Source organism: Podarcis bocagei, assembly GCF_964188305.1.
Source record: "Podarcis bocagei genome assembly, chromosome: 1".
In the NCBI taxonomy this organism is placed as follows: Eukaryota; Metazoa; Chordata; class Lepidosauria; order Squamata; family Lacertidae; genus Podarcis; species Podarcis bocagei.
In genome coordinates this window covers 3,488,508-3,512,654 of record NC_138125.1, presented here as the reverse complement: position 1 = coordinate 3,512,654, position 24,147 = coordinate 3,488,508, and the positions used below count along the sequence as shown (strand labels likewise).

At 43.5% G+C, this 24,147-nt stretch overlaps 1 protein-coding gene across 3 annotated transcripts; it reads right to left on the bottom strand.

The window, feature by feature from the left end:
- Positions 1–3,520: 3,520 nt before the first annotated feature.
- On the bottom strand, positions 3,521–23,180 carry KLHDC1 (kelch domain containing 1). 3 transcript variants are annotated; one of them, XM_081196399.1, is made up of 13 exons: positions 23,057–23,180; positions 18,550–18,620; positions 16,795–16,912; positions 15,790–15,908; positions 15,093–15,171; positions 14,888–14,971; positions 14,085–14,168; positions 12,909–12,967; positions 11,542–11,654; positions 10,179–10,251; positions 5,965–6,049; positions 5,385–5,437; positions 3,521–4,285 (listed from the first exon to the last, which is right to left on the bottom strand). In XM_081196399.1, exons 3-13 carry the CDS (start codon positions 16,906–16,908, stop codon positions 4,102–4,104), a joined length of 1,047 nt encoding a protein of 348 aa, XP_081052525.1. In that variant the 5' UTR covers positions 16,909–16,912; positions 18,550–18,620; positions 23,057–23,180; the 3' UTR covers positions 3,521–4,101. The 3 variants fall into 3 exon arrangements, with proteins under 3 accessions (XP_081052525.1, XP_081052524.1, XP_081052526.1); XM_081196398.1 differs by lacking the exon at positions 23,057–23,180 and adding an exon at positions 22,627–23,012; XM_081196400.1 differs by lacking the exons at positions 5,385–5,437; positions 23,057–23,180 and adding an exon at positions 22,627–23,014 and having other exon boundaries at positions 4,142–4,285.
- Positions 23,181–24,147: the final 967 nt, after the last annotated feature.

Sequence of the window (24,147 nt, the reverse complement as noted above, 5' to 3'; positions counted from 1 at the left end):
TGGAAAAGACCCTGATGTTGGGAAAGATGGAGGGCACAAGGAGAAGGGGACGGCAGAGGATGAGATGGTGGGACAGTGTTCTCGAAGCTACCAGCATGAGTTTGACCAAACTGCAGGAGGCAGTGGAAGACAGGAGTGCCTGGCGTGCTCTGGTCCAGGGGGTCACGAAGAGTTGGACACGACTAAACAAGGGAACCCAAAGGTCATCTAGTCCAACCCCCTGCAATGCAGAAGTCCCAACGAAAGCATCCATGACTTATGTGTTGCTCATTCAGGGAATCATAGAATTGTAAAGTTGAAAGGGGTCCCCCAGGGTCATCTAGTCTACCCCCCCTGCAATGCAGGAATCGCAGGTGAAGATTCCCTGACTGGGGGTCATCCGTCTTTGTTTTTGTAAACCTCCAATGAAGAATGGTGATGAGAGAGAAGCCAAGCCATTTTTGCTTCTCTCCCCCCATGCTGTCCTCCCAACAAGCCTGTGAGGTTGGTTACACCTGAGAACCAGTGGCTTGCCCAAGCAGGTCTCCCAGGATTTGAACCCACATCCTAACCCCAACAGTGCTTCACACTGATTCTCATCTGCCTGCGCACGCAGAGGATTGAGATGCAAGCTGTTTTGCAGAAGAAGAGTTTGAAGAGTTTGGATTTGATATCCTGCTTTATCACTATCCGAAGGAGTCTCAAAGGGGCTCACAATCTCCTTTCCCTTCCTCCCCCACAACAAACACTCTGTGAGGTGCGTGGGGCTGAGAGACTTCAGAGAAGCGTGACTGGCCCAAGGTCACACAGCAGCTGCATGTGGAGGAGCAGAGACGCAAACCGATTCACCAGATTACGAGTCCACCGCTCTTACCCACCACACCACTTGCTTGGGTTTCTTGTGCATCCACTCTGGAAAGTGAAAAGGCTGTGTCGGTTAATGAGGGGTTATGACGACTCACAGGCACCAAAAAGGGGGCCTGGATTCTAAACCTTCTGCTCGAGTGTTCAAGTGACTAAAAGTGTGCAGCCTAGTATCCTCTTCCTTCCGTTTTCCTTGGGGTGTGTGGATTTAGTTTTCAGTGGACGCACAGAACCTTTCTTCTGCTCTCAACCATCCACTCCACCTGCTAGATTCACTGTCTACCTGACTTACCTGCACCCCTAACCCCCATTCAATTGCCATTCTGTAAACTCACAGGCAACAATGTTGTTTTTAAGTGAGATTTCCTTCCCTTCTATAAACTATGCGCTTCTGAATTCCTTGACTATACTCCTGCCAGTGTGTGCAGCTCATTTTATGGGTTATTTGTTTTTGTACTGTATTGCTGTTTTGTACTTTGTGTTCTTATTTGTATTTTTCTGTTGTGTTGTGAACACCTTAGGATCTTTGGATGAAGGGCCGTATACAAATTTAATAAATAAGAAGCCTCTTTCATTTGTTTCGAAACTAATAAAACGTTGTTGCAGTGTGGAATGCTCCATTCCTTTCCCTTCTCCCCCTTGGTTTTCCATTTCTCTATCCCCTAACAGTCTTCTATGGCCACTGAACATGCCCAATGCTCACTGGTGTGTTTGTGCGACGGTCTTCCCTAAAGCTTCTTGAGAGTGGTGGTGTGGGTACTTCTGCAAACTGTAGGGTGACCGTATACCTGCTGACAACTTGCTTGTGTGCATGGTGTGGTTTCAGCCCCATAATAACCGTAAGTTTGCTATCGGTAAACAGGATTACTGTATATAATTGTATAACAGAAACAAGATCGTCAGAATTCCATGTTTTTATTGCGAGAGAGAAAATTTCAGTCTTCTGCAGATATTGTAAAACACACTTGAAAACATAATAAGGCAATAAAGGCACTTTTCTTTGGAACTGATTCTGAACACAATTTCAATATGAAAAACTTGCGGATACATCCCTGCCAAAGTTTTCTAGCTCAGGTATGGTATAATCATCAATGTTGCCACTGAAGTTCAGAGTCAAGTTCCCCTGACTTTGACCTCATCAGGATTTGACCTTTTAAGTAGCACCATTGCTATTTGCAAGGTTATCTGGAAGTCCATAGAATTCTCACACCAATCCTAAACACATTATGTAGAGGTTCCATTAAAATAAACGACCATCACTTCAAAATACTGTCGCAATCCACTGAAGTTTTCCTGCTCATGTATGGGAGATGCTCCCATTCGTTCTGCAGAGGCCTTGTGCAGAACATCCCAGTGGATTGCATTTTAATGCTTGAGGCGTATGGCACTCTTGAGTATTCTGCATGTGCAGCATTCTCCAATGCCGTAATTTTCATAACTGGTCAGATCAGTTCTAATAATGCAATAAAGGGTTCTCATCCTACTAGGCTAGTTTTGCCAACTTTCCTTTTGGATGGACTCCTTTTGTGTTTTAACAGCTGTGCAACAAGCAGAGATTCAGAGGAAACTAACTCGTTACTTCACCTGCACATCAGAAAAGCTTCGTCTGAATTTCAGCTTGTTAAAGGCACAGAACTTCCACACACAAGTTTGCAGCCTTAACCCAAACATCTGCCAGGATGATCATTAAAAATACTTCAAGAGAAATATTTGTGACATCTTGATTTGCTCCAAGACGGCTTCATCCGTCAATGCCAAGTGCAACTTTTTACCTAGAAGGGAGCAGAACTGGAGTGAATCTCATGACAAAAGGTAGATAAAAAGTCACTTGCTACCTACAGTACGTTCAAAGTACGTTATGCCATTGTTCCACGACAAAGGTTGGCATTAATGACTTCACTAAACTGCTGCATCTATTCAGGTGCTTGAACCACCCGATTCCTCTGATTTTCAGTCATTCATATATTAGGTCCAAAGTCAAATATCTGAAACATAGCTCTATATTTGATAAGTCACATACTCGGTTTTGGGAGTAAAAGCCCACATTCCTTATTTTAGCTTGTAGCTTCTGCACTAAGAACAAGGAAGCAAAGATCAGCTATATAAAATCTGCATCACTCCTTCCCCAACAGAAGCAAAACTGCTACGGTGGGATTCGCCTAACAAGTCCCATTAGCACAAAGATTTCCACTTGCGCAATGGGCTTCCCACACCCCAGGTTTGAGGGAGAGAGTAGGCAAGGGATTGTTCCCTCTGGGGAACTGAAATGCATGTGCTGGTGGAATGATCAGAAGAGTATGATGTTGAATTCCTCCCCTACTATCAAAAATATCCCTAAAGAGATATATGGCTTAAATGTGATACTGAATTATTAAGCAGCATATCGTGGGATGACTCCACCTCCTCCTAATACCACATGTGCTTAGTTATTACTGCAACCAGCCTGAAGGCAACTCAAAGTAGATGTATAAACAAAAAGATTTCCCCCCAAGATTTTTGCTCAAAATGGCAAGTGAGTAAAAGTATTCAGAGTAAGATTCTATTCAAACATAACAGCAAAATGGTAACAACAGGGTCCCTATTAGCTAAATACCTAAAACTGATAGGAAATTTGTATTTTATAAATACTTTACAATAAATAACAAAAAACAGCTAAGTTGAATACAAACCTTACACATTGTGGTCTGCGTAACATTTTTAAAATTGTGATTATTTACAGTCCATCAATGTTTATTGCAACAGTAAAACTTTGCCCAGTAAAAACATTTAACACAAAAGTGCAACTTTAAAGTGTTTCTATAAAATAGTGTCAATACCCGGCCCGTGCAACTTTCAACCAAGTTTTTCATAGTGCTGTCGAAAGAAGAGAGTTTTGCGGCTTCAGATGTATTAAAGAAATCCCCCTCTTCAGACAATGGCTAAAGTGTAGCAATACGCAGGAATATGACCAAATAAAGCTTTGACTGTCTGAAGCCTCATTAACATATTTAGTTTTAATAATTATAAATGGCTCAACTAGCTTTATGAACTGGCTCAGTAAACCCAAGAAAGTTGTTATTAACCTCCAGAGCCCCTAAGTGGAGCTGTTATTACATCAGTAGACTCTGTTCCCATTCCTTATGCACCAGCAAATCAGAGTGCCTTTCACCCGACCTGACCCAACCTTAGAAATTCAGCCCAAACAGTCAACAGTAACATTTCAAAATTATCTCCAAGAAGGGTCTGTACTGTGCGCTGTATATTCATGAAGAATGGTTGCTAAGAGACATTAATCTGCTCCTGTGCTGCTGCTGCTGCTGCTTCGGCTTTTCTTTCTCGACGATGGCTAACAGCAGCCCAAAAAGTTATTTTATCCATAGCTTCCTCCAAAAGTCTAGATGGTAACCAGGAGAGTTGGTTCTCCAAGAGGGCAGCGTTTTTACCAATACAGTCAAGGCTCAGTCTGAAAGAGATAATGCCAGATTACAAAGTTTTGCAGGTTAAACATTATATAGAAGAAAACAGTTTTATCCATGTGAGTACCTAGGTAGTCTCATCTCAACTATGAATTTACCAGGTGGCTTTAGGCAAGTTAATATGGCTTAGTTGAAACATCACGCCAAACTGGTTTGTGCTAACTGCAGTTAAGACTCCACACTGTGATTTGGACGTCCAACATTAAACCATGGCTTAGAGCATCTTTTGTCTTCCATCTGCTCAGCTTTGCAAGTTTGCTCCCATCCACATGGTGCATTAGCCTTCTGAAGTAGGTCTGTGTTTTCAAGTGTTTGATAAATGAAAACCGCAAGCCCACATCAACTGTGGTTTGCAAACCAGCTTCAAATAGAGGCTTGATATCATAGTTTGACAGTGTTTCACACACCGTGGTTCGTAAACCGACATTGGTTCAGATACAAAGATAGACAGGCCATGGTTTGGAGCCGACGACTGAATCTAGTCGCAACCTCAGCCCTGGCCCCTTACCTGCAATATGGGGACTAAAGTGATTAATTCAACGCTGTGCTAAGGTGATCCTTCTGTCAGCTTGTCTGATGGAATGATCCCCCTTCCCCCTGTGCACTGTTCCTGACACCCACCCACACTAAGCCAATTTGGAGTGTGGGAGAGGTTAGTGAAGAGGTGGTGGAAGCAGCCCTATTGCACAAGGCTTCCGCTGACGGGACTCATCAGCTGCATCTCACCCATAACGCTGACCTATTTAAAGTGATGTTGCAAGGATTATCAAGTGAATGGAAAAGGCTTTGGACTCTTCAAAGTCGCACACTGTTTTGTATGTGGTTTCAAGTTTGAGGTTAACAGATGCACAACTGAAATAGAAATCATTGCACTGTGTGTGGAGCATTCCCTGACTCCCTGAACTGCCCCTGCATGGGTACAGCTTAGTGTGTGTCAGTGGCCCTGCATGTGCTCTGAAGCCGCTATGTCAGGATAGTTACCGCTTAACATTTTGGAATATACAGTTGCTTTTAAAAAGTGTTGAACTCAACTAGGCTCATGGCATTATAATATTGTTATCTGAGTACTGTAATTTCTCAGCTCACCTGAGAAGTGAGTATGGTTGTGTCTGGAAAATCAATAAATCACTGCAGTGTCCCTAAGCAAGAACAACAAAAAATTCAAATATTTATGAGTGACTTTGCAACAAAGGTACTTATAGCAACGCACAACAATAAAACATTGCATTAAAATATATGCAATTTAAAATAACATAAAATCAACAATACCAACGTGCAGCAGAAACAGTTAAAAACCCCCAGCAAAACTGGGTAAGGAAGAACAACTAAATATTTTAATGAGGTATTTAAAAACATTGGGCTAAGCCAACAAAGCAGTTCTGATAATGCAAGGATTTCAATTTGTGAAATGGAATATCCTCACCCTCTCCTCAAGCACCCCCCCGGCGAACCCCCCAAATCTGCTCTGGAGGGTTGTGGGAGCCCCAGAAGAGATTTAGGGGTGCATAGGGAAAGGAGAGGGAGGAGTAGTTCAGGAAGGATAAAAACTCCTCTCATGTGATCTGATTCTGTTTACCTAAATTATCTCCATAAAAATATTTTTAAATTTCAATTAAAAGATTTATCAGCACAATGGTGACATTTAACAAGTGTTCTATTTACTGACCGTGTCCATGAAATGCAAGTCGTCTTTACTTCCTCCAAAGACCATCACTTCACCTTCTTTACCAAGACAAGCTGTATGCCACAATCTAAAAGTATATTATAGTGAGAATAAATACTCAAATAACTGTGCATTTAAAAAAAGTTTTCAGGTAGCTATCATAGGGTTTTAGTGCATTTTGTAGGCTATTGTAGCACTCTCCCCCTTTAATCTCTACTACATAGTAAATAGATTTATTTGAATGGAGCTGTCTCTCAGCTCTTGAACTAACTAACTAGTCCACTCAAATGGATTCTAAAAACATCCGAATTCATTAGACACAAATCAAGAATTTACTACCCTTTTACTACTTACCATGAGTGGGCTTACTTTTTTTGTTAAACACAGCTGTTTAATAAACGTTTAACAATGTATGCATTCCAATTCTTAAAATGATGCTATCATAAAGCCCAGCAAGATAGATTTAAATATGAGGAACACAACCAAAATAGTTCTCTTGTGAGTGCAGATTTAAAAAGTACCTTTAGCAAACACAATTAAAAATGGCTGCTGTGATATAGAGGGACTTGATTTGAAAGTAGGAAAGGCCATGGCAATGATTTAAAAACTGGGCCATCGGAAAGAAATCTTTCTTTCTTACAGATCTTGGCCTTCACTCAAAATCATAGGGTGAAACCCAGGCACTGATTCTTGAACTTGCTTATTCTGAAGTGCATAATTTGAGAGTTGGAGAAACATCTCTGGGACATCTCCTCCCTCACCTGTCTCAATTCAAAGGAATCTGACAAGCACGGAGATGGAATTTGTTACCTTAAAAACACACTTATGAAAAAAGGTACAAGAAGAGCTTGGTAATTTAGTTTAGATACCAGCTTCCCACAGCTAGAGTGAGCTGCTAAGTTCAGTTTCTCCTCACCCCACCCCTGATATGTCACTGAGGTCAAAGGAACGAAGGGCCTTTAATCTCTCATCCCTCCTTTTCATCTTCCAAGATTTGGAACTTTCTGAATGTTAATGGCTTACAAAATTATGCTAAAGGGAGCAAATTTTCTTTTTGCACATGCTAGTGCAAAATAAACAAATGGGTATGCATGGATACACAGCAGTTCAAAATAGGACCAATTCATATAGGTTTGTAAAGAGAGCTTCACTGCACTGAGCTGAATTTTCTTTCAAGAATTAACAGACTGAGTATAACTCACTGAGGTCAACAGGATTGCAGAATTTGTTCCCTTTTGTTTATTTAACTATTGCAAAAATATGTGCAAGATGACTCGGTACTAAATAGCACTTCTTACTTCATTAATTTCAGCAATTATGCACTGTTCTCCTTACACTAAACTGTATCCCACCTGTTCTCTTCCTCATACCTGTTGATAGGTCTGCCTCTGTCTTATGTGCATTAGGAAAACTCTGGACTGGATCATCGCAGAACACTGGGAAGCCTTTCCTGCCTTGACTCTGTGCCTTGACTCCTAGCTTGAAACCTGAAGCTTTTTTCTACAGACTGATAGGTTTATGTCCTCTCACAGCTGCTCTAACTTAGTACCTAGACATTCTAATAAAGCATGTTATTTGCATCACATATCAGCTAGATTAACGTCACCTTTTAAAATAAACCCTCCACCTAGAATTATAGTACTGAGTTATAACTGAATTCTAGAAAGTATTCTGTGCAACTGTCAGGGAGGGTATCTTTTATTCAGAAAAAAGTACTTATCAGCAAGGGCCAATATCACAACAGGAGTGGCAGCTGAGTCCACACTATGAAAAAAAGAATGAAGTCTAGCCCAGCAGATGTGCTAAAGCACAACCAAGAGAAGGCCAGGCTGTTTTAAGTCTTAATGAAATTACTCTGATCCTTAGCATTTACCTTTACAGAAGGGTGAGATCAAACACAGATGTTTATCAGCTTATAGGCTGTTAAGTAAGGTGATTACTTGGAACAGGCATCACACAGTAACACCACAGACAGAGACATGGACATCCATCCCAACACAGTATTTTTTAAATGAATGCATTCATGTATTTGTCTTCATATATTCACAAAGTGTTAAAAAGTGATAGTTTGGGTGTTTATCTATTTAGCAAAATAAATTTTACACCACTCTTCAACTATATTCCCTCCCCGCCCCCCCCCAAATCAATTAAAATGTAAATAAAGGAAGGAAGGAAGGAAGGTCGGTCAAAGCCCACAAAATCATAAAAGCAGCATAAAGCAGTCAGCAGGTTTTGGGAAGCCCTTCACCTTGCCCCAGATATCACATACTCACATGTAAATTTCCTGATCGCCTAAACCATGGTTGGGAGAATGGGACTGCCCCACAGACCCAAGCACTCCTTCCTCCCTTCTGGTCTCCCTATGAGTATGTCTGCACCACTGCTAATGCTACTATTGCAATCATGGTTAACAGCAGGGTAGCAAACTCTATGTTGAGCTAACCACAGTTCACAATAGTATCAGCTCACTCAGACCCTGCAGCATGGTTCATTCCAAAAAGGGAAGAGCGTGTGTGTTAGGGGAGAAGAGAGGAAGGAAGGAGAGCACAAGGCTGCAGAGTTCTCTGAATATTGATTCTTAGGAGATCAAGAATGTTATGTCTACACTGAGACACAGAGTGAGAGTACCAAAATAACAAGTCGTTTACAAGCGTGTGTGAATCAGCACTTTGTCCCAGTGATTGCAGTGGAACGTCTTTCAAAGCAAGCATGTTTAGGAAATTGCAGTCTTAGTTCCTGTTGCCTTCAAACTATTGTTCTGAGGCCAACTTTCTCTGGATTAAAACCTTTACTTAAAAATCTTAGCAGAAATGCAAATGCACTTTGTTTAACGTTTGATTCCCTGGAGAGGACCACTACCTGCTGGTAGTTTCCAGTTAGCAGCTAGTTTTACAAGAGGCTGAGGCCCACCTCTCCAAAGGGGTCTGACAGACCTTCCACACAGCTCTCTTGCCTCCAAAGTATTCCTCAGGAGAACAGATTTGGCCATGGGGCCAACAGTTGCTGATCCCTGCCCAATACTGCATGGTGATGAAAGGGCACAGAAGAAGGAGTTTCTTAGAAGGGTCTGTGTATATTTTTCATATTCCTAGTGGCTTGACTGCAGTTCAACCTAAGGAGAAACCCCCTACGTCTGCATTTCTAAAGCAAACATGGCGGAGGAGAAGAAAAATCTCACTCTGATTTCAATCTAATTTTATATAAAATTGCTTAAATACGAGAAGATCTAAGTATCAAAATATGCATGCAATCTCACTCCCTGACCCATGTAGATTTCCATTCGAATCAGGGCTTTAAGGCCACCATCCCAATCGCATGAACCAGGCAAGCAATTTCTCCTGAAGTCAATGTGCCTTTCTTCCAAATAAGTGTGTTAGGGTGGAAGTCAAATAAAATTCAAATAAATGTCCATTAGGTGCATGATTAGGTGAAATTCATCAAACATTATTTCTTCACAATCGTATGTATCTATACTGATACCTTTTTAGCATCACCTGGAAAATTATATTACTGGCTCAGACAGAGATATAGGATAAAGTTAACTGAAAATGTGCACAATTCATTTTGGGTTTTTTTTTAAAAGATACCTGGTTGGATTCTATGACCTATGATGAGATTTCCACTGGTCTAACAGGGCTGTCCTGCCTCCACCCTCCCATTCCAGAAGCTCAGGGGACTCTATAGGACAACATCTGATGTGAACAGAACTTCTGCCTGAACACAAGTTCATACCTGCACTTGGCATCACTGGATCCAAGCCTATGTTCCGATGTTGAACATAACATAACAATTTATTCATACTTTCTTCAATTCCAGAAAAAGTTGACTAGTTTATTATACCCAGAGGCATGCCTAGGAGCCCTTAAACCATTGGAAAGGAATGGTACTGGCCCCCTGCCCCCCAAAAAACCAACACTTTACTGCAATAGCCACATTAGAAATGACTACACTTTATGTGACCCAACTACTCAAAGCATCTGGAGTGAAGGCAGGGCAAGGACGAAGAGCAAAAGAATTGTGCCATGGTGCAAAAAGGACAGGAAGCTTCTCCTATGTTTGATTTCACCACGACAGTGGAGGCAAGTCACCACACACACCTACACCATACACTCCACAGTCTGATAGGTGTTTTTTGCACGCCTCCCCCCCCCCCCCGGGGCCTGCGCCCTTGGTTGGGGGCTGGTTTCACCAACCCCCAGGCACGCATCTGATTGTACCTCGGTATGCTCTTTGGTAAGTATTTAAGTTGTTGCCATTTGTTTGTTGCGACATCATAAATCCAACCATCACCTGAAAATAAAGAAAGAGGAATAATTACTGCTATTTATTTTCTTTAAACACACACAACTTGACAATAAGAGACCAGTTAAGTTATGCAATATATTATGTTTCGTGTTTAAACATGAAATAAATGATACTGAATATGAAAAACTAGGGCAACTGTGGACAGGACCCAAGGAGCAGCTTGCACTAACCCTATGGGCTTTTGACACCCTCCTCCTACAGAACACTGGACTTTAGTGCCATATCAGTGGCTGGGGAAGCCCAGCCAGATGGGCGGGGTATAAATAATAAATTATTATTATTATTATTGTTGTTGTTGTTGTTGTTATTATTATTATCAGCACTACCTGCTTTTAAAATTCCCTTCCGTTACAAAAGTGGTGGCAAAGAGGGATGTTGTAACTTGAAGCCTCCTTGAGCACAGACTTGACTAGTTACATGGTTCTATGGACTGGGACCACTCTATGTTTCACAAGCATTCAGCATCTCTGCTTGGGCGAGTCCTCTTCTTTTCACCACTTTTCCCTTCTATTGTGACAGGCCGCAGACTAGGCAGCACATTTCAGACTTCTGCTGCACAGGCAGACAATAAACTAGTCTTGGGAGGCAGGGGTACCATTCTAAAGCCCAGATATCTTCACAAGGCCTATTGGCTGGAGATGGAAAGTACCCAGAACTAAAGCAGCTTAGTTTGAAGGAAAGGTGTTCTGAGAGTCTCTTTTGTGTGAAGACCTGGATAAAACTGCTTTCAATAAATAATAATAAAAATTTATCCTATGTCTGTTTAGTTAGAAGTAAGCTCTGCAGATAAATAGATTTACCCCTAAGTAACTGCAGCCGATGCGTTATAGTACTGTTTTTTAAAATGCCAAGTCTGAAACTAAAAACTAAAGGAACATTTCTTTAAAACATTCTGACACTGATTTTATCTTCAGCTGGCTGCAGTTCTTTGACTTATAAAGAAAGCCACAGCAGTTTCCTTCTGAAACATGAAATCTTCTAGACTTTGATAAAAGATGGATTGAAATATTATCTTTAAGTTTGCTTGTAGTCAGATTTGGAGCAGGGGGACAGGAGCCTGGATGTGGCAAGTCCTTCAAGAATCATGTATGCAGAATTTTTCTGTTGGTATTGTGCCAGCAATTCATTGACAAACAAGTTTGTAATTTATCTTAGCATTATAGTTTGTTAATCACACAAATCATTCAGCTTGAACTTGCTTCCCTCTTAGCACAGTGTACTCAATAATTGTGAATAAATAAAGTGATAACAATCAATTAATATCAAACTACTCACTTAAGGGTACATTGTCTGAACTCAGCCCACCAAAAAGGAAAAGTTTACTGTCTGTTACAGATGTCAAAGTATGCCATGATCTGTCTTCTGGTTTTTCTCCATTTGTACAAATTCTAGGAAAAGCAAGCAAAAAACAAAAGGCCTACATATTTCAAGAAACAAACAAAATAATTATTGGGTGGGCAGTTTAGCATCTTTCAGGTGGGGGGGGGAACAACTATTTTGCGAAGTCAGTATTCACGTCAAGTGATTTGCTTACAGAGCACTTGCTTACTGCACCACTGCCAATGAGAGTCCTTCCCATGGGTAATGCTCTATTTTTCAAGTCTTTTTGCTCTTGGGAACCTCCTGTTGGGACATTCTTAAAGGTAAAGGACTTTCTTAAAAACTGGACCATTAGGTCCAGTCGTGGCCGACTCTGGGGTCCCGGCGCTCATCTCGCTTTATTGGCCAAGGGAGCCGGCGTACAGCTTCTTGGTCATGTGGCCAGCATGACTAAGCCGCTTCTGGCAAACCAGAGCAGTGCACAGAAACGCCATTTACCTTCCCACCAGAGCGGTACCTAATCTACTTGCACTTTGACGTGCTTTTGAACTGCTAGGTTGGCAGGAGCAGGGACTGAGCAACGGGAGCTCACCCCGTCGCAGGGATTCGAACCGCTGACCTTCTGAACGGCAAGTCCTAGGCTCTGTGGTTTGACCCACAGCGCCACCCGTGTCCCATTGGGACATTCTTAGGATCCATGAAAATCCCAAGGTCTGTCTGGGGACTCTCCTTGTCTTTCAAAACCAGGAATCCATAGCTACCAAGCAGGGAGGCTCCTAACAGAAGCACTATCTGATACTGGTGAGAAGGGGGCTACAGACCCTGTTCTCCCTAAAGGCTTTGCATGTGTAATAAATGTGTAATATGGTAATAAATTCATTGGGTCTGAGGCCTAGAACAATAAATACTACTAATTTAACATCAAACAAAATTTAAACAAAAAAATTAAAGGAGGGAATCTGTCCTTATAGAATTCCTTCCTTCCTTCCTTCCTTCCTTTACAAAATACTGTTTTCCCAGTCTGAGAACACTCATAAGAATGGATAAACGTACTTCAAAGATATGTCAAACTGAGATTTCCACACAATCCAAATAAATGTTCCCCCAAACCATATTGCTGTTCACCACCCTAAAACAATTATCTAAAAAGGGCATCATTGTTATTTTAAGCATAACAAACAGCAGTTTTTAGCTCAAGCTCCCCCCAAAAAGAAAACCAAAGGGGGGGGGGATAATGATGGGAGTATTCAGGACAAAATATACAAATACATTGAACATGAATTGTTACATACAACAGAGCTATGACATGAGGAAAAACTTACTTTCCCGACCAAACCCAGGTATCCAAATTCAAATAATGTAAATCATTCATTCTTTTTTGCTGTTAAAATAAAAAAGTTTAATTAGGAAAATATGACAATACAGAATGATTTTCAAAGGACAGCCAAGTAATAGATTCTGTCTGAGAACTCCTCAAATGGGCAAATTGCAGCTGTTTCAAGACAGAGATTGTGTTCTTTATGGATTAAGGCAATATTCCCTGACCTGGTAACCTCCAGATGTTCTGAACTACAACTCCCATGAACTCCACCCAGCTAACATGATCAATTTTCTGATTTCCTACCTAGCCCCCTCTCTCTAACTTAAGGCACAGTTCCGATATATTTCATTTGGTCAAGAGGAAAAGCAGGATGGTGAATAGGAAGAACTTTGGCTTCTTGTATTGAATACTGCTGGATGGAGAAAGGGAGCTCCACAGAGGAAATCCCTTTATGTCTGCTGGCTGCACTCTCATTAGCAGGAATCATATATTTACATTATTATTCTTGATCACAGCAACTTCAAATGCAATCTGCATTTTCATAAAAAGAAGTAAGGACAGCCCTGCTGGATGTAGACCAATATTCAGCTCCACTAACAGCCCACCAGATACATGGATGGGAAGGCCTCAAAGAGGACCTGGGTGCAACAGTGCCCTCCCCACTTAATGGGAATTGCTCCTCTGTATCCTGTCCACATAGAGATGCCTATGGGAAATCCACAAATGGCCCCAAGGGCAAGAGTTCTCTCCTGCTGATACTCGGAGGAAGACTGTCTCTGGTCCTGCAGACAGCAAAAGTATAAAACACTTGTAGCCTAATCTTGCTAAACATTACATGCATACATTAGTACCAACTACAATCCAAAGTATTTTCCTTAGAAGATATATTTTGGGGAACAGTATCTGTTGATTGCATTCAAGATGTCACTGGCAATACAACCTGCCTTTGTAGTTTTGGAACTCTGTTACTTTGGTAAAGGCTGGCTCACTTTTTAAAACACTGCAGCTCTTTTTAAAAAGGTAAATAGGCTCCCTTTCCCTCACAGCAGGCCTCAACATTTCAAGACTTTTCTCTTACAGTATTTTTATTTCAAAGCTGAGTGCTTTTCCCTTTCCAGCACTGACATGCTCCTTTCCCCCCGTTTTTTCATAGCGTAAACATAAAATCAGTACAAACCAAAACACGGCCTCCAAACACGTAACCTTTATTTCCTAGGACTGTGCATGAATGTGCTGCTCGAGGCTGAGGTGGAACTCCATTCTGCAAGCAACACAAAAGAAGTACTGCTGTGATTCTTAGGACTGCTGTATTGTGTTTGAGCCAGGACTGCCTTTCAAGATGGTTTAGAAACTTCAGTTGCTGCAGAACGAATTGACTGTCTACATTCTGATATGGACTGGAAAGTCAGAACATTAAATCAATACTGTCTGTGAGTTTCTGGGGCCAATTTAAAAATTGTTGTGGTAACCTAAATCCCTAAAAGTTTGGGATCAGGTTATCGGCTTCGCCCATATGATTTTTGCCTGCACATTAAGATCTGCATTGAAGGTCCTACGTGGATATGGATATCTTACCACTGGTAAGATCAACAAAGTTGCCTAGCACAAGAAGACAGGATGGGCACCCTTGTCTAGGTTCACCTATGATGTCTCTTCTGTGTGGATTGCATTGGCCTCTTCAGTTCAGGCATTCAAACTGGCCTCAAAACCAGTTTGGTTCACTGCTGTCTTCTCCTAAGACTGCAATAGGTTTTTATTTCTTAGAAATACTTTAAAATGTCTGTGTTTGCAGATTTGTTTTTTTACTATGGTAGGGCATTACCCTTAAAAGCAGCCTAGAAATACTTCGATAAATAAATGATTCAGAATATTCATATCAATCCAAGAGCATAAGGAAAGATATGTGAGATTGTGTTTGGAAAGCCTCTGGAGGACAACGAAACATGACAACGACAAATCCAGAGTTCAAGTAACACTTACTTTAATTTTTGGCTGATACCAAGTTTGCGTAGTTGTATCAAAAACATGAACGTCATTGTGCCATCCCCAAAATATCCGTTCTCCCTGAAAGAAAAGAAGAAGAAGTGAAACATTAGGTGAGAAGGAATAAGAGACGATAAAACCACTGCTAATATTCCTTCCAACACAGGGTCCTCTTTAGTTGAAACTGTAACAGATCTCTTACCCAATATGCATCATGAACATCAAAACAGTCACTCAGCTCACTCTGCTTTCTACAGCCATAGCCACCAAAATAGATGAGCCTTTTAAAAAAAATCAGAATTAAAATTTACAAATTAATTCCTGCCATTAGATCAAAGAGATCAGATGCCCCATTTTAATTCCTCTAGAGCAGCCTTCCCTAACCTGTTGCTTTCTACACCTTTTTGACTACAACTCACACATCTAGAAGGCAACAGGTTAGAGAAGGCAGCTCCATAGTTCTTTGACACCTGCAATCATCTTGTTTCAATTCTCCTTGTGTGTGAAACCTTCCCACCCTCCAGTGTGCAAGGAACTACTGGAGCAAGGCATTTAAGAGTAAAAGGGCTTATCTGTGCTACCAAAATGAAGATCAATCAGCAGAGAAAAACTCAAATATGCATTCATATTTTAATCATCTAATATTTCTAAGTCAGTGAACCACTGTCATTTAACAAGGTTTTAATATTGCCTTGGGCTCTAATCCTATCCAGTATCATGCCTCACACATAATTTGCAGGCTGTTGACATCAGCGCAATTCTCATTTTATAAGTGAAGGAACAGAAGCACAAGTGAATTAAGGGAAGACAAAGGTCATCAAGCCACACAGAATTACAACCCTGGTCTCTTCACCAGCTAATGCCACCTCCCCATTTGTGAAATCGCCCATGACAATTACCTGTCTTTATACACCCAGCAGGCAAGTTTGTCACGTGGTGTAGGAGGCTGACCTTTAAAGTCTGTGATTTTTTTCCACAAATAGGTTCCATTTCTTGTTCGCAAATTAACATAATAGAGCTTAAAAGGAAATTAAGACACTTTCAACACACAGCAATATTCTGGAAAAAATGAAGTGCCAACTGGCAAAAGCGGTGTCTGGAGAGAACAACCAGTAATATTTAGTCCTTTATAGTTTTAATAGAAAAGGCTTAAAATCTTCTTCCTCCACTTCCTCACTGCTAATAATGAGCAACACTTCTCATTGCAGGGGGCGTCCGTATTCTAATTTTAACTGTTGAAAGTCAGACTGTCCTTAACCTTTTCCACAACAGCAACATAAATTCCAAAGAAATAAAAGCAAGCAGAAAGGCTTAACCTCTCAATTTGTTTGGTCACAACTTCTACTAAAATTAATTACTGTAATGCCCCGTCATAAAGAGTTATAGAATCTAGTTACTCCACAGAATCTAGTCAAGATCAGTTCCTAAACATCGGTGTCAAGCAGAGTCCCTCTGACAGCAAAGGGCAGCTCTGCAGGCTTATATAAATTTTGAATGGCAGCATAACAAACAGGTCATCAAATTTACACTGACATGAATGAGTTGCCTCCCTTCTTTTGGTAGCAGCATAAAATGCACAGAACTGCAAAACAAATTACACACACCCAACCAGGCTGCTTCTCAAACATAAGCCCCCACACCACATGGCAAACCATTTTGGAAATTAGGAGGAGGGTTAAAAGATTGTGTGTGTGTGTGATGGGTTCTGTGTTTCAAATACTTGGACATACAGTACGCTAAAGTTGTTCTTTTGGTTCTGGCCAGAGTTACATCTGTGTGAAAATAAAATCAAAACATCATGTTAAGATTTCTTGAACAGTTTAATTCTCACTACTATACTATTTCATCCTTAACATGCTTAGTAATTCTATCCGAAAGTTTCTAAAAATAAAGGAACCCTTTACCCGATTGCTGTATCCTTTGTCATCATATCCTCCAAAGATGTACAGCTTTCCATTAACAGACGCTCCGCAACTTCCAGACATGGATGGAGGCAATTCACCTTCCATCAGATGCATCGACCTGTAAATCAGCGAGCATAGGAAATCCCATAATTTGGCCCACAGATTCAGGAGTAAATTCCTTCAGGAGCCCTCATGGGAAGCGGTTCATGAATGAAATATGTAATAAAATACAGGTAGTAATTAGCGAAGGGTAGACTGAGGCTGGTTGGGCAGTGCCCCATTTACCCTAATGGACCAGACCCCACTGGTGCCGTCCCTAGACACAACCTACTATTGGCATGTATCTCTGTCTCAAGAGACAATGGCGTGTGCCTCTGGGGATGAAGTCAAACTGCTGCGTTAGGAGCATCAAAGTGGCCTCCCTGGGGTGCAACCCTGGGCAGTGTGTATGGAGGTCCTGGGATGGCCAGATGACAATAATAATAATAACAATAATAATAATAATAATTTTTATTTATACCCCGCCCACCCCAGCCAAGGCCGGGATCAGGGCAGCTAACAAACAATAATAAAAACAAGTTGAATGAATACAACTTAAAAACAAGATTAAAATACAACATTAAAATATTGAAACATTAAACAACTCTGTCTTACAGGCCCTGCGGAAAGGAATCAGATCCTGCAGGGCCCTGGTCTCATGAGACAGAGCTTTCCACCAGGCCGGGGCCAGTGTGGAAAAGGCCCTGGCTCTGGTTGAAGCCTTCTCTTCGCCTTGCTACGGTCCAAAGAAAAGCAGAGCAATACGTTCAGGCCAACTGTCTTATGGACTCCTCTCCAGATTTGTGTAAGGTTTACTCCTTGACCTTTTCTTCCCCTGAAGATATCCCACAAGGCAGCAGAGGTTTAGGGTCAGAGTTTTCCTTCTCTTGGATGGGCTACATTCCCATGCTGCTCCTCACTTCCCTCTACAGCAGGGGTCAGCAAACTTTTTCAGCAGGGGGCCAGTCCACTGTCCCTCAGACCATGTGGGAGGCTGGACTATATTTGGGGGGGGGGAATGATGCAAGAGCATCACAAACCCCGGTGACTGCTTACCTGTGTCTTGTGAGCGGCAGGGGCAGGCAACGATGGCAGGGCGACGATGAGCAGTGTGCGAACAAAGCCCAGCCCCCTTCCTTCTCTAGGCAGGGTGGGGAGAAGCCAGGAGGAGGGAGGGAGGAGGCGTCGCCGCTGCTGCCATGAGAGGGAGAGGGAAAGAAACGCACGTGCTGGCGATCCACACGGTGATTCCTGGACCATCCGCAGGCCAGATCCAGAAGGCAATTGGGCCTAATCCGGCCCGTGGACCTTAGTTTGCTGACCCATGCTCTACACTACAGCATATGCAGAAACCGCCTTCTTGACTATTGGACCCACTGTTGGTCTCGTCTGCTCAATCCGCCAGAGCCTGCCTTTGCATGCAGAGGAAGTCCCTCACCCATCAGCTACCCTCACCCGTTTTGGCCGGCCTGTCAAAGCCACTCCTGGGGTGTGTCCACTGTCACATGCTGAAAGCCTCCAGAACTAGTCGCAGCAATACAATAAAAAGGAGAAACACTGATACCTATTTTCCAGCACATATTATGCAGAAAGTCCATAAAAATCCATGGGATTTACTTTTACCCAGGGAATTTAGGATCATGCCTTTTGAAACAGTTTTGAAGGCTTGTGATATAAAGGCCTTGTTAAAAATTGTTAGTAAATAATATGACTTACCATAATCCACTGTCAATTTCATAGATCCACAGTTCATCGTTAGGTAAATAAACTTCATTTTCTTCAATTGACTAACCAAAATAAGAAAGAAAATCACAGGCATACAAATGTTTCATCAGGGTCACTGGAAATCTTCCTTTTTACTACTTTTCATTTCCAATTATAGCTTCTCATCAAGTGATTTGGATTGTGGAAGCAGTGCTGTAATAATGCACACTCATGGAATTATCTTCCTGTATATAGGAGTTTTGCTAGCTACCTAAGATCCACTCTGCTCAGAGTTCCACCAAGGTCTCTTGGGAAATTAAATTAAGTCTGGTTCAGCAGCAAATGGGAAGCAGGGAAATCAAGGCCCTCAACAGTATTGTTAAAAGCAATGTAATAAAGAAATTCCTATTTTGAAAAGTTGCTCATCGTGAAAAGTATTAGTGGTGATCATGACTTTCGGGAAGTATTAGGCATTAAAACCAACCACCATAAACTGGGATATTTAATGCCTAATCTCATGGCACAAGGCAATCAGGATTCTGGAGCTAGAGATGTGGAGACTATGCCACTCATGTGGAATTATTATTTTGTACTAAAATCATTGTAAGATCTTTGTGCCTGAACAAAGGCAGGGAAAGGCAGACTAGCCATAGCAAGGCACAACCTTCTCCCGTACTCCCATAGATCTCAGCAAAAGGTCAGCCACTGCTCTTTCTGCACTGATCTTCTGTGATCATTTAGCTGCACACAAATGGCGTATTTGGGAGGATGTGCACGTGTGATATCCATGCAGAACCAAGAACTGCATTTGTGAAACTGAAATGGGATCCCTCCAGTTTGCTAGCAAAGCCAGAGGAGAGAAATCACACCCAGAATCATCCAGCTAATGCCATTGTAAATAATTATTTGCACTATGAAGTTTTGCATATGGGAAGTGGTGGTTGCTGCCAGAGGTCCCTGGCTAATGTTCCTGTGGCTTCCTGCAACTGTTATTCAGAAGCATGGAGGCAGAGTACAGCTATCAAGCCTATTATTCTCCAGGAATATGTCCATTCCTCTTCTAAAGCCACTCAGGACCATCTTGGCTGTGAATTCTGGAAGACTTGCACCCATGCCATGCAGGCATGTTTGTGCTGGCTGGGGCTGACAAGGTAGGACAGTGGTACCTTGGTTCTCAAACTTAATCCATTCCAGAAGCCTGTTCCAAAACCAAAGCGTTCCAAAACCAAGGTGCACTTTCCCATAGAAAGTAATGCAAAATGGATTCATCCTTTCCAGACTTTTAAAAACAACCCCTATAACATCAATTTAACATGGATTTTATTATCTAATGAGACCACGGATCCATAAAATTAAAGCAATAAACAATGTACTGCAGTCACACAATCAATCAATCAATCAATAGCTGAACTGTCACAAAAACAAAGAGAGCCACAAAAACAAAAATGCAAAATAAATAGCAAAAACAGATAGACCTCAGCATAACACTAAAAACGGAAGAGTGGCACTCAAAACCTTCCCAGACCCGCTGAAAGAGGCGGTTATTAAACCGCTTCTTAAAAAACCATCTTTAGATGCGGCCACGATGGCCAACTATCGCCCAGTCTCAAATCTTCCATTCCTGGGCAAGGTGATTGAGCGAGCGGTTGCCGAACAACTCCAGGCACGCCTGGAAGAAGCGGACCATTTGGATCCCTTCCAGTCGGGATTCAGGCCTCATCATGGGACTGAAACTGCCTTGGTCGCACTGGTTGATGATCTCCGGCGGGCTAGGGACAAAGGTGAGAGCTGTTTCCTAGTTCTGCTGGATCTCTCAGCGGCGTTTGATACCATCGACCATAGCATCCTTCTGGACCGTCTTGAGGGGCTGGGAGCTGGGGGCACTGTCATACAGTGGTTCCGCTCCTTCCTCCTGGGCCGTGTTCAGAAAGTGGTGGTGGGGGATGAGTGTTCAGACCCCTGGGCTCTCACTTGTGGGGTGCCTCAGGGTTCTGTCCTCTCCCCCATGCTTTTCAACATTTACATGCGGCCGCTGGGAGAGATCATCAGGAGGTTTGGGCTGAGTGTTCATCAGTATGCGGATGATACCCAGCTCTACCTCTCTTTTAAATCAGAACCAGTGAAGGCGGTGAAGGTCCTGTGTGAGTGTCTGGACGCGGTTGGAGGATGGATGGTGGCTAACAGATTGAGGTTGAATCCTGACAAGACAGAAGTACTGTTTTTGGGGGACAGGAGGCGGGCAGGTATGGAGGATTCCCTGGTCCTGAATGGGGTAACTGTGCCCCTGAAGGACCAGGTGCGCAGCCTGGGAGTCATTTTGGACTCACAGCTGTCCATGGAGGCACAGGTCAAATCTGTGTCCAGGGCAGCTGTTTACCAGCTCCATCTGGTACGTAGGCTGAGACCCTATCTGCCTGCGGACTGCCTCGCCAGAGTGGTGCATGCTCTAGTTATCTCCCGCTTGGACTACTGCAATGCACTTTACGTGGGGCTACCTTTGAAGGTGACTCGGAAACTACAACTAATCCAGAATGCGGCAGCTAGACTGGTGACTGGCAGCGGCCGCCGAGACCACATAACACCGGTCTTGAAAGACCTGCATTGGCTCCCAGTACGTTTCCGAGCACAATTCAAAGTGTTGGTGCTGACCTTTAAAGCCCTAAACGGCCTCGGTCCAGTATACCTGAAGGAGCGTCTCCACCCCCATCAGTCTGCCCGGACGCTGAGGTCCAGCACCGAGGGCCTTCTGGCGGTTCCCTCGCTGCGAGAAGCAAAGCTACAGGGAACCAGGCAGAGGGCCTTCTCGGTAGTGGCGCCCGCCCTGTGGAACGCCCTTCCAGCAGATGTCAAAGCGATAAACAACTACCTGACATTCAGGAGACATCTTAAGGCAGCCCTGTTCAGGGAAGTTTTTAACGTGTGATATTTTATTGTATTTTTGGTTTTTATGGAAGCCGCCCAGAGTGGCTGGGGAGGCCCAGCCAGATGGGCGGGGTATAAATAATAAATTATTATTATTATTATTATAACAGAAGCGTAAAACTCAAATCATCAGCATAACACTCAAAACAAAAGCATAACACTCAAAACGGAGCACATTTGGCTTCCACAAAAAGTTTGCAAACCGGAACACTTCTGGGTTTGCTGTGTTTGGGTTCCAAGTTGTTTGAGTGCCAAGGCATTTGAGAACCAAGGTACCACTGTAGCCCAAAACATCTGGAGGGCATCAGGTTGGGGAAGGCCACCCGATGCTGTGGCTCCAACAAGGCTGGGACAATTTACCTGCAAGGTCGCCTCACCCCATAATTGCCCACCCAGCAGCTTCAACCGACAGAACTGGCACTGTTACAGGTGCCCCATGAGATCTGTTCCACATTTGTAATAATTTCATTTTCTCATGTGGCGGCACCTACCCTTTGGAACTCCCTGCCTATTGACATCAAGCAGGGATACACCACACTGCACTTTCCCATGCCTGCTAAAATCATTCATTTACACAAGCCTACCCAGATGTTGTCTTCGAGTTTTCATGTTTTAAGACGACTGCCATTTCAGCTTTCGGAAAGTTTTTAACCAGTGTTAACTTTCCTTGCTGACAATTTAACTGTTTTATTATTATATTTTGTAAACCGCTTTGAGGTTTTGTGTGTCCCCGTCCCCCCACAACCAAGCGCTGTTTGAATCTTATGAAATGAAATGTTATTGGCGAAAGAGGGCGAGTGGCCGGGAACCAAGTCGTCCTTTTATTTATTGAATTTATACACCGCTCTTTAACAGAAGGTCTCCTCAGGGCAGGGGGCGGGAAAATAGGCCGGCCGCCGCGCCTCGAAAAACCAGCGACCAATAGGCGACGTCGCTTAGGTAAACGACGGCCCCTCTCTCCAATCCCGCTTCAACGCTACCTCCAAACCCCCACCCCTCCGGGGCCTCTCGCCCTGTTATGCTTTCCCGCCCATTTTGCTCTCCTCAGCGAGCAACCGAGTGGGCGGAGCCAGCGCCCCTTCGCCTCACGAGATGTTTTGTTGTCGGCCGCCCGGAGCCTCCCGCCGCCGCCGCCGCCCCGCTTCTCCGCCGCCGCCCCTTCCTTACCACGTATCCCCCCCACACGTAGAGGCAGCCGCCGTCCACCACGGCGCAGTGCCCGCTCCGCTCCTCGGCCACGGAGAACTCCTGAAGCGGTGGGGAAGCGGCGGCAGCAGCAGGAGTCGCCGCCGCCGCCGCCATCTTGACGCGGGGTGAAAAGGCAGGCTGCCGTCGCCTCGCGTCGTCCCCTCAGCAACCGCGCGACGCCCGACGGCCCGGAACGCGGGCCTGGCTCGGGAGCGCGGCGCCGTTGGCCTTGCGGAGGGGAGCCGTCGCGGAGCCGCTTCTTCCGCCGTCGCCTCCTCTCTCCCTTGGCGCGGATGCGCAGGACTCGCCTCGCGCCAACCGCCCCGAGCGCCGTTTGAGGGGGAAAGGCGGAATACGCCGGGGAGGGCGGGGGGTGGGGGAAGAGAAGAATAAATATCAATAAACTGACAGACTGGTGTCTTCGTTATTGTCTATTCGTAAAACGGCGCTGCGATAAGGGAAATCCCACGTCTTTGGAAAGGAAAATGGCCTCTGGCGCGGCCGCGTTGGAAATACCGGCGCCATGGCGGTCGCCTCATCTGAGAAAGGGCATCGCGGGGTTGGGAAAAGGGCCAGAAAAAGGAAACCCAAAAGAACCGAGGGGCTGCAGCGGCTTCCCTATGAAGGAAGGGTGCGACGTTTGAAGCTTTTTCGTTCAGATTGAAAATAAGAGGCAACATGATAGAAGTTAATGAAGTAACACATGGAAAGGGCATTATTTTATGAAAACCAAGTACAGTGGTACCTCGGGTTACAGACGCTTCAGGTTACAGACTCCGCTAACCCAGCAATAGTACCATAGATTAAGAACTTTGCTTCAGGATGAGAACAGGGAAAAGGGCATATTTTTATTTACAACAACAGAAATCGTGCTTTGGCAGGAGGCCCCATTAGCTAAAGTGGTACCTCAGGTTAAGAACAGTTTCAGGTTAAGAACAGACCTCCGGAACGAATTTAAGTACAGTGGTGCCCCGCAAGACGAATGCCTCGTAAGACGAAAGAGTTTTCCGTTTTTTGAGTCATTCTGCAAGACGAATTTCCCTATGGGCTTGCTTCGCAAGACGAAACGTCTTGCGAGTTTGTTTCCTTTTTCTTAAAGCCACTAAGCCGTTAATAGCCGCTAATAGCCGTGCTTTGCAAGACGAAAAAAACGCAAGACGAAGAGACTCGCAGAACGGATTAATTTCATCTTGCGAGGCACCACTGTACTTAACCCGAGGTACCACTGTAACTTTTTAATTTTTTTAAAAAAGTAAGCAGTATATCATCATCATCATCATCAAACCTTTATTGGCATCACAAACATTCAGAATAAATAGGCCAGTGCGATCTCGTTGCCATTTCAACAGTACAGTCGTTTGCCAAAGGGAAGAAGAGGAGTGCGATCTATTTCAAAGTAGTATATAAATCTTGTTAAATAAATAACCCGGTGCCCAGTAAGGGTTACTCGTCATCCTGTGGAAAAGTGGAAGCGTTCTGTCCTGGACAGGTTTTTCAAAG

Coding starts and splice junctions, on each gene's coding strand:
- KLHDC1 (XM_081196398.1), bottom strand. CDS start 22,761: ATGGCGGCGGCGGCGGCGACTCCTGCTGCTGCCGCCGCTTCCCCACCG. Junction 16,913..18,549: donor GAAATTGACAGTGGATTATG/GTAAGTCATATT, acceptor GCTGATTTACAG/GTCGATGCATCTGATGGAAG. Junction 14,169..14,887: donor GGTATCAGCCAAAAATTAAA/GTAAGTGTTACT, acceptor TGTTGCTTGCAG/AATGGAGTTCCACCTCAGCC.